Source organism: Arachis hypogaea, chromosome 2, assembly GCF_003086295.3.
Source record: "Arachis hypogaea cultivar Tifrunner chromosome 2, arahy.Tifrunner.gnm2.J5K5, whole genome shotgun sequence".
NCBI lineage: Eukaryota > Viridiplantae > Streptophyta > Magnoliopsida > Fabales > Fabaceae > Arachis > Arachis hypogaea.
Window position 1 is genome coordinate 75152868 of NC_092037.1, and position 11095 is coordinate 75163962.

The following is an 11095-nucleotide window of genomic DNA, read 5'->3' on the forward strand; positions in this document are numbered from 1 at the left end:
TTATGTCAAAGTTTCTTCATATTATTGTCATCTGTATGTGATATACGACTCAATGTCTACTCTAAAAAGATTTAACATTGTTATGTCCATCAAATCTCAATCAAACAAAGTATTAATATTGGACTTTTCTTATCTCATAAAACCCACTATATTGGTCTTTTCCAATTATGTTATATCCAGTATCATAGTCTCATCTCAGTTTATTTTTAAATAAAAGTTTAAATAAGAGATCATTTATCTAATCCAACGTCATTTATAATTAACAAAGCTAACTCACTGATTTATTATCTAATCCATTTGGTATGAATTACAAATATAAAAAATATTGGAACAAAATTTTCTATAAAAAAACTTCATCGTACGAATACAAAAAGGACCATTAATTTTAAATATTGACCAGAATTGAGTTTTCTCACCCTAGACAATTCCATGAATCAAACATAAGTTTTGAATATAATATTCCCCAATAATTCGTCAATAAACGAATGCATTCCACCTGTTAAGTAACACTAAAGACACAACATATTTGGCCAAAGAAATATTTAGCCTTGCGTCGCACGGGTGGTGTGTACAAGAGCGTCTATCGAAACGAAATAAAGATTCTGTTTTGCTTTCTGTTGTTCTTGTTCCACACTTCCACTCCGTGTCAACAAAGTAACTAAACCAGATAAAATGTTGACTAGTCTACGTCATGCCTTGCGCAAGAGACCAGCACCCCCACAATTTTATATTCCACACTCACAGTCACAGCTCCTCTTCCCTATTAATAAGAACCGTACCACTATATCCTCATCGTGTTCACCCATCACTCTTAGTAACACTTACCAACTCTCCAACTCTCACTCTAAATCAACGATGTCGCAACCATCCGGAACCATCGTTTTCAACACCGTTGGGAGACCCCAATACGGCTTCGACATTTTCTCAGTCGACCTCCACAACCACCACACTGCTGCCTTCGCTGACCGCCGACTCACGGACGGTGTCTCAATAAACTTCAACGCCCAGTTTATTGAGGAAAACGACAGTGTCGTCTTCGTCTCAGAACGAACAGGGTCGCCCCGGTTTTACCTAACCCGACCCGAAGATAAACCCCAACCTTTGCCCTTCGTCCCTAATAGCCTCTTCCACGATCGACCAACTATTAAGAACGGCAAACTCTACTTCGTTTCGACCCACGAGCCACCCGAACCTGAAACTGTTTTCAAGAGCTGGAATGCCGTTTATTCCACCGCCGTAGACAGCGTCGATGGAGTAGTGACTAGGATTACACCTAAAGGTGTGGTTGATTACAGCCCTGCCGTGTCACTCACCGGGAAATTCATGGCCGTCGCTTCCCACGGCTCCGGACTGTGGCGCGGCGATTTCCGAGAGCTTGAAACGGAAATCGTTGTTTTCTCTGAGTCCGAACCTGAGAATCGCGTCGTCGTGAGTGAGCGTGGCGGATGGCCGACTTGGTCACAAGACAACACGATATTCTTCCATAGAATTGCAGAGGATGGCTGGTGGAGCATTTTCCGGGTTGATTTATTCGATTCGGAGCTATGCCGAACGGACCCGCCGGTTCGGATCACGCCGGCAGGAGTACACTGCTTCACGCCGGCGGCAATGCACGATGGAAAGCGTATCGCCGTCGCAACTCGCCGGCCAGGGAGCAGTTTTCGCCACATTGAGATATTTGATCTTGAATTGCAATCGTTCCAACCAGTCACGGAAACAATAAATCCAAGTTTCCACCATTACAATCCTTTCGTATCTCGCAACTCACGGTACCTTGGGTACCACCGATTCAGAGGCGACCCAACTCAGGGCGAGTCCACGTACCCGCATCTTGATCCTGTTCAGTCTCCAATTCAGAACCTACAGTTACTGAGACTAAACGGTTCGTTCCCCATCTTTTCCCCATGTGGTGATTTCATTGCTTTCAATCACGATTTTGACGGTAACGGCGGCGTCAAGATAATCAGATCCAATGGTTCGAAGCGCTGGACATTGCTGAAGGGACGCACGTGCTTCTACAACTCTTGGAGCCCATCGGAGAAGCACGTTATATACACCTCCGTGGGTCCAATTTTCGAGTCGGTTTCGAAATCGGTTGAAATCGCACGGATAGAATTCGAGCTGGACCATCTAACCAATGACCGAAAAGAGATTCCATCTAAGATGAAGATTCTGACCAAATCCGGCACCGGAAATAACGCTTTCCCGTCGTGCTCTCCGGACGGGAAATCCATCGTGTTTCGTTCTGGTAGATCAGGGCACAAGAATTTATACATAGTTGACGCTGTTGACGGCGAGTTTAACGGCGGTTTACGGAGGCTGACGGAAGGAGCGTGGATCGATACGATGCCGTGTTGGTCACCGAAGGGTGATCTAATTGCGTTTTCTTCGAACATGCATAATCCAACGAATCCAGAGGTTTTTGGAATTTATGTGGTGCAGCCCGATGGTAGTGGTTTGCGGAGGGTTGAAGTGGCGAAGGGAGAATTGGCGGAGAGGGAGAGGTTAAATCACGTGTTCTTTAGCTCTAATGGAGAGTGGTTGCTGTTCACGGCTAACATAGGTGGCGTGACGGCGGAGGCGGTGTCGTTACCAAACCAGTTTCAGCCGTACGGGGACTTGTATGCGGTGAGGTTGGATGGGAGTGGGTTGAGGAGGCTGACGTGTAATGCGTATGAGAATGGGACGCCGACGTGGTACGATGGGGTTTTGGCGCTATGCTCTGAAGATGAGAAGGAAGATGATAGTGACGTGTTGATGGGTGCTTTTCAAGAACCACTTTGGATCAACTGAGGGGTGACCTGCTAGGGGTTCCCCCTGTCGTAAAGGATTTGAATCTGAAAGCTCGCATTCGGTTTAATAATATAATAGTATGTGATAATCATTCAATAATAATTTTACGAATTGCATTGAAATGATTAGTTTGTACTTTGTACAATATGGTCATGTGCATTATAAGTCCATCCAATAATTATTTTACGAATTGCATTATTGTATCCATTGAAATTTTTAGTTTGTATAATATGCTCGTGTATAAAATGTATGAATTTTGTTAAATAAACAGTGATGATTAAATCCCAAAAAAAGTAAATTTTGTTTGATTATAAAAAATATTAAGTATATATTAAAATTAAGAATTTTTTATTTAAATTAAATAAATTTAATATTTATCGAAATATGTAATTAATAGAATATTTACTAATTTAAATATGTGTTATGCATTTTAATATTGAGGTACAAAAATTATAAAAAACACAATGCAATGATTCGGTACTCGAAATAAGTAACGTTGCCTGAAATCAAAAATCGATTGTACGTGTTGTGATAAGGATGAAGCTCAGTTGGATTTCCATTAATGTTCAAGCAGCTCAGTTTCTCTAACGAAAGAATGTTTATTGTGTAATTAATGAGGTTTGAAATTTTAAGAATTTAAAGCTTTGTGCATGTATAAATAAAGGTTTAAGCCTCTGACAATACACATAGCAATAAAATATTCTCCTCTCTCTTTATACACTACTAATAGTTTCTCTCTCTCTCTCTTTACGTCACTGCATATAAATATATGAACAATCTTTATTGAGTTAATTATATTAATATTAGAGTCTTCTATTTACACATCTTTATTTTATATTTAGTACATTTTCCTTATTTATTTATTTTACAACACATTATTAGCACGAGATTCTGATCAAATTTCAGGAAGACTCAGGTAACAAATTTTCATTATGTCGAAGTTCTCTCATCTTAAATTTAATACTCTTGATATATCCAGAAATAACTATTTATCATGGATACTAGATGCAGAAATCTATCTTGATTCAATAGATCTTGGAGATACCATAAAGCTGAAAATAATGCATCTCAGAAGAATAAAGTCAAAGCTATTGATACATGCTCGAAAAGACAACTGGGGCATTATAAGGCAAAAAGTTAGAATGAGAATTTTGACGAACGGATTTTTGACGGTTTAGAATTTCACTAATGAAATCTCGTTGTAAAGTATAGTTTCTAAACCAAACAATAATCCTTTCATACAAAAGTTGTTTGTCACTAGTACAAACCCCTAAAATTTATAAACCGAAGTATTAGACCTCGGGTCGTTCTCCCTAGGATTTACAATAAAGTGTCTTGTTATTAGTTGTGAGTTATATTTGGGGTTTTTAAGATTTTAGACAAGAAATATAAATGGCAAAGAAAATAAACTAACAACTAGCAAAGCTCTTGGCAAGATATGAGAACTAGAAGTCCTATCCTAGTTATCCTCCTCAATTGTGATGGCAAATTATCCATTGCTCCCACTTAGTCAACCTCTAACCATGGAGGAAAGTCAAGTGGATGAATCAATTTGATTCCTCAAGTCCTAATCAACTCCTAAAGGAAAGACTAGCTTTAGAGGCATTCAAATCAATTTGCAACTTCTAATTATCAATCAACAAAAGAATTAGATAACTCAAGAGTCACTAATTACTCTACCTAGGCCAAGAGGAACAAAACCTACACTAAAATCCAACCAAGCATTTCATCAAACACTTGGAAGGTACAAAATAAAAGCAAAGCAATTTGACAACAAGAAGAGAATCTAACAACAATTATTGAAAGAAGTTAACAATAACAATCAAAAGAAACACAATTATTATGAATTACCTTGAATTGAATTGAAAGAAAGTAGAAGGAACAATACTAGATCTACAACAAAATATAAGAACAACATAAAAGAGATTACACCAAAAGAATAGGAGAAGAAGGAATGTAACTATAAGGAATTGAGAAGATAGAAGTAGAAGAAGATGGATCTAAATCTAGATTTAAGAACTAAACCTAATCCTAATCCTAATTCTAGAGAGAAGTGAGAGCTTCTCTCTCTAGAAACTAGTTCTAACTACTTCTAAAAGTAAACTATGACTAATGGTAACTAACTTGTGTTTCCCTCTTCACTCCTTGGGTTAAATAGCATCAGAAATGAGTTGGATTGGGCCCACAAGGCTTCCAAAATCGCTGGCCACGTTTTGCTTCAAGTGGACTAGGTGGCAGCAACGGCGCGTGCGTGTACTATGCGCGTGCGCGCCACCATACTTGTAGCAACTATGGCAAATCTTATATCGTTTCGAAGCCCCGGATGTTAGATTTTTAACCCAACTCGAACCGCATCATTTGGACCTCTGTAGCTCAAGTTATGGTCGTTTAAGTGCGAAGAGGTCGGCTTGACAGCTTTCCGGTTCTTTCATTTCTTCATGAGTTCTCCAACTTTTCATGCTTCTTTCTTCATTCCCTTGATCCAATCTTTGCCTCCTAAACCTTAAATCACTTAACAAACATATCAAGGCATCTAATGGAATCAAGGTGAATTAGATTTAGCTATTTTAAGGTCTAAAAAGCATGTTTTCACTCTTAAGCACAATTAAAGGAGAATATACAAAACCATGCTATTTTATTGAATAAATGTGGGTGAAAGGTGATAAAATCCCCTAAAATCAATACAAGATAAACCCTAAAAATGGGGTTTGTCAAATTTCACACTTTCAGAGGACCTCATCACTAGAGCACATGCAAAAAAACTCAAAGAGAGCTTTCGAAACTTGACAGCACTTATGCATAAGGAGTTACAACAAGTTCTAACCAAGAAAAACTGGGCAAGGCCCATTGGGCTAAGTCAAGACAGCAAGAAGCCCAATAATGCTTTCCAAATTCAGTGAAAAGCATAATTTATCATTAAATTTCAAAAATTTAGGCCTTTGTTTTAGTTTGTTTGTGGTTAGAGTTTGTTAGAAGATTTGTTTAGTTCTGATTTGCTTAGTAGTATTTTTTAAAATTTAAAATTTAAATCAAATCTGATCTAATCCATTAAAGATCAAATCTGATTTACATTTCAAAATCTTATCTTATCTTTTTTAGTTTGTTAGGAGCCTATTTAAACACTTTTGGTGAGACAATTTACACAATTTTTGATGAATAAATTTTTCGTTGCTTTTAGCAAGTTTTTATTGCGTTATTAAATGAGATGAGTGATTTGCTTCGCTTGTTGCATGAAGAAGATTGAAAGATCCAACACTAAGGTGATCTGCATGGTGGTTGCTTTCAGTTTTCATCCTTCTGATCTAGGTTGTTGATGAGCGTATAATTTATACGCTTTTTGGCATTGTTTTTATGTAGTTTTTAGCATGATTTAGTTAGTTTTTAGTATATAATTATTAGTTTTTATGCAAAAATCACATTTCTGGATTTTACTATGAGTTTGTGTGTTTTTCTATGATTTCAGGTATTTTTGGCTGAAATTGAGGGACCTGAGCAAAAATCTAATTCAGAGGCTGAAAAAGGACTACAGATGCTATTGGATTCTGACCTCCCTGCACTCGAAATGGATTTTCTGGAGCTATAGAAGCCCAATTCGCACGCTCTTAATTGATTTGGAAAGTAGACATCTTGGGCTTTCCAAAAACATATAATAGTTCATACTTTGCCCGAGATTTGGTGGCCCAAATTGGCATCAAAACGCTGATCAGAGACTCTTTTCTGGCGTTAAATGCTAGAACTGGCATAAAAGCTGTAGTTAAACGCCCAAATTGGCACCAGAGCTGGCGTTTAAATCCAAGAGAAGCCTATGCACGTGAAATCTTCAATGCTCAGCCCAAGCACACACCAAGTGGGCCTCGAAAATGGATTTTTACATCATTTACTTATTTCTATAAATCCTAGGTTACTAGTTCACTATAAATAGGACCTTTTACTGTTGTATTTTCATCTTTTGATCATCTTTGATCTTGGGATCAGGTCTTTGAACCCTTTTTCAATTGTTTCATGTATTTGGGAGGCATGGCCATTCATCCATGCCTAGACCTTGTTCTTATGTATTTTCAACGGTGGAGTTTCTACACATCATAGATTAAGGTGTAGAGCTCTGCTGTTCCTCATGAATTAATGCAAAGTACTATTGTTCTTCTATTCAATTCAAGCTTATTCTTATTCTAAGATACTCATTCATCAGGTTGATGATCCGTGACACTCATCATCATTCTCACTTATGAACGCGTGCTTGACAACCACTTCCGTTCTATTTGCAATAGCTTGAGTGTGTATCTCTTGGCCTCCTGGTTTACGATGCATGGTTGCCTCTCCTAACAACAGAGTCTTCCATTTCGTGCGATCAGAATCTTCGTGGTATAAGCTAGAATCAATTGGCAGCATTCTTGAGATCCGAAAAGTATAAACCTTGTCTGTGGTATTCCGAGTAGGATCTGGGATGGGATGACTGTGATGAGCTTCAAACTCGTGACTGTTGGGCGCAGTTATAGTGTGCAAAAGGATCAATAGATCTTATTCCAACACGATCGAGAACCGACAGATGATTAGCCCTACGTAACCCGTAGCTGGACCATTTTCACTGAGAAGACGGACGGTAGCCATTGACAACGGTGATCCCCCAACATATAGCTTGCCATGGAAGGGAGTATGCATGACTGGATGAAGGCAGTAGGAAAGCAGGGATTGAAAAGGAAAAAAGCATCTCCATATGCTTATCTGAAATTCCCACCAATGAATTATATAAGTATCTTTATCTTATTTTATGTCTTGTTCATCTTTTAATTATTAAAACCCCATAACTATTTGAATCTTCCTGACTGAGATTTACAAGATGACTTTAGCTTGCTTCAAGCCGACAACCTCCGTGGGATCGACCCTTACTCACGTAAGGTATTACTTGGACGACCCAGTGCACTTGCTGGTCACCTGCGCGGAGTTGTGAAGAAAGTGTGTGAGATCACGATTTCGTGTACCAAGTTTTTGGCACCGTTGCCGGGGATTGTTCGAGTTTGGACAACTGACAGTTCACCTTGTTGCTTAGATTAGGTATTTTTTCTTTTTATTTTTTTCTTCAGAATTTTTAAGAATGAATTCTAGAGTTTCAGATGATGCTTTTATCATCACAAGAGCCAGTTGATTCCCATCAATTTGGCTATTATATGTAATGTCCTGTTGAAGCTTGTTTAGCCCTGTCTAATCTCTTTAGACTGAAGCTTTAGACTAACATTGCATGATTCCTGGAATTCGTATTAAAAATTTTTGAGTTTCTTATTTTCTTTTTCAAAATAATTTTCGAAAAAAATACAAAAAATTAATAAAATCATAAAAAAAAAATATTTTATGTTTCTTGTTTGAGTCTAGTGTCAATTTTTAAGTTTGGTGTCAATTGCATGTTTCTATTTTTCTTGCATTTTTCGAAAATATATGCATTGTATTCTTCATTGATCTTCAAGTTGTTCTTGATGATTTTCTTTGTCTGATTATTAAATTCTCTTGTTTGTATCTTTTGTTGTTTCTCATGTGCATTCTCAATTTGTTAGTGTCTCTAGTATGAAAATTTCTAAGTTTGGTGTCTTGCATGTTTTTCTTTTCTCATAAATTTTCAAAAATATGTTCTTGATGTTCATCTTGACATTCAAAGTGTTCTTGCATGCATTATTTATTTGATCTTAGTTTTTCATGATTAGTTTTATTTTGTTGTTTTTCTCTCATCATCATTAAAAATTCAAAAAAATTTCACAATTATGTCTTTTCAAGTCAATAATACAGAGAATTGAAGATTCAGAACATACAGCAGAGGAATCACAGAGAAAAATTTGGGCGTTCAAAATGCCCGGTGAAGAAGGAATTCTGGCGTTTAAACGCCAGCCAGGGAACCTGGCTGGGCGTTTAACGCCCGCCGGGTACCTGGCTGGGCGTTTAACGCCCAAGGAGGTAGACAAGTGGGCGTTAAACGCCAGAATGGAAACCATTCTGGGCGTTTAACGCCAGGATAGAACCAAGGAGGTAGTTTGTTTTCAATTAAAATCTTTTCAATTTTTCAAGTTTTAAAACTAATTTTTCAAAATCTTATCTTTCTCATATCATCTCTTATCAATCATATCTTTTTCAAAATCAAATCTTTTCCTTTTTCTTTTAATATTTTCGAAAATCCTTGCTAACAATTAATGTTGTGATTCAAAAATTTCAAGTTTGTTACTTTCTTGTTAAGAAAGGTTCAATATTTGAATTTTAGAATCATATCTATCAGTTTTTTGTTAGTCAAGTCATCAATTTTAAAAATCAAATCTTTTTCAACCATATCTTTTCAATCATATCTTTTTAAAATAAGATTTTCTTCAATCATATATTTTCAATCATATCTTTTTAAATCATATCTTTTTCAAATCACATATTTTTAAAATTCTAATTTCAAAATCTTTTTCTACCTTCTTATCTTTTCAAAACTTACTATTCCTTATCTTTTTCAAAACCACCTAACTACTTCTCTCTCTCTCTAATTTTCGAAAACCATTAACAACTTTTTCAAAAAAAATTTTAATTAACTAATTATTTTAAAATCTAATTCTATTTTATTTTAAATTTTTTTTCGAAAATTCCCTCTCTCATCTCTTTCTATTTAATCACTAACACTCCTCCTCTCTTAATAATTCGGACCCCCTCCCTCTCCATAAGTTCAAATTCTTCTCTCTACCTCATCTTTCTAATCTTCTTTTCCTCTGACACATCAAGAAATCTCTATACTGTGACATAGAGGATTCCATACTTTCTTTGTTTTCTTATCTCTCATATGAGTAGGAACAAAGATAAAGACATTCTTGTTGAAGCTGATCCTGAACCTGAAAGGACTCTGAAGAGGAAGCTAAGAGAAGCTAAAGCATAACTCTTTGGAGAGGACCTGACAGAAATTTTCGAAAAAGAAGAAGACATTGCAGCCGAAAATAACAACAATGCCAACAATGCAAGAAAGGTGCTTGGTGACTTTACTGCACCAACTTCCAACTTCTATGGGAGAAGCATCTCTATTCCTGCTATTGGAGCAAACAACTTTGAGCTTAAGCCTCAATTAGTTTCTCTGATGCAACAGAATTGCAAGTTTCATGGACTTCCATTGGAAGATCCTCATCAGTTCTTGGCTGAATTTTTGCAAATCTGTGACACTGTTAAGACCAATGGAGTTGATCCCAAAGTCTACAGGCTTATACTTTTCCCTTTTGCTGTAAGAGACAGAGCTAGTATATGGTTAAACTCATAACCTAGAGACAGCCTGAACCCTTGGGAAAAGCTGGTCAATGCCTTCTTAGCTAAATTCTTTCCACCTCAAAAGATGAGTAAGCTTAGAGTGAAAGTTCAAACCTTCAACAGAAGGAAGGTGAATCCCTCTATGAAGCTTGGGAAGGATACAAGAAATTGATCAGAAGGTGTCCCTCTGCCATGCTTTTAGAATGGAGCATCATAGGTATCTTCTATGATTGTCTGTCTGAGTTATCCAAGATGTCATTGGACCATTCTGCAGGCGGATCTATTCATCTAAAGAAAACACCTACAGAAGCCCAGGAACTCATTGAAATGGTTGCAAATAACTAGTTCATGTATACTTCTGAAAGAAATCCTGTGAACAATGGGACAACTCAGAAGAAATGAGTTCTTGAGATTGATACTCTGAATGCCATATTGACTCAGAACAAAATATTGACTCAGCAAGTCAATATAATTTCTCAGAATCTGACTGGATTGCAAGCTGCATCTAACAATGCTAAAGAAGCCTCCTCTGAAGGAGAAGCTTATGACCCTGAGAATCCTGCAATGGAAGAGGCGAATTATATAGGAGAACCCTATGGAAACACCTACAATTTTTCATGGAGGAATCACCCAAATTTCTCATGGAAAGATCAACAAAACCCTCAACAAGGCTTCAATAACAATACTAGTGGGAGAAACAGGTTTGGCAATAGCAAACCTTTCCCATCATCTTCTCAGCAACAGACAGAGAATTCTGAGCAGAGCCTCTCTAGCTTAGCAAACATAGTCTCTTATCTATCTAAGACCACACTAAGTTTCATGAATGAAACAAGATCCTCCATTAGAAATTTGGAGGCACAAGTGGGTCAGCTGAGTAAAAAGGTTACTGAAACTCCTCCTAGCACTCTCCCAAGTAATACAGAAGAATATCCCAAGAGAGAGTGCAAGGCCATAACCATGACCAACATGGCCGAACCTGGAGAGAGTGAGGAGGATGTGATTCCCAGTGAGAAAAACCTCATGGGATGTCCTCTGAATGAAAAGGAGTTCCCCT

General features: G+C 37.4%; 1 protein-coding gene and 1 non-coding gene across 2 annotated transcripts; one reads left to right on the forward strand and one right to left on the reverse strand.

Moving 5' to 3' along the window:
* Positions 1–265: 265 nt before the first annotated feature.
* Positions 266–3086, forward strand: LOC112742980 (uncharacterized). The gene has a single exon (XM_025792218.3). It carries the CDS (start codon positions 673–675, stop codon positions 2791–2793), a length of 2121 nt encoding a protein of 706 aa, XP_025648003.1. The 5' UTR covers positions 266–672; the 3' UTR covers positions 2794–3086.
* Positions 3087–10132: 7046 nt separating this feature from the next.
* On the reverse strand, positions 10133–10239 carry LOC112765838 (small nucleolar RNA R71). Its single transcript, XR_003183937.1, has one exon. It is a non-coding gene; the product is annotated as a small nucleolar RNA R71 (small nucleolar RNA).
* Between the last annotated feature and the right edge of the window lie 856 nt (positions 10240–11095).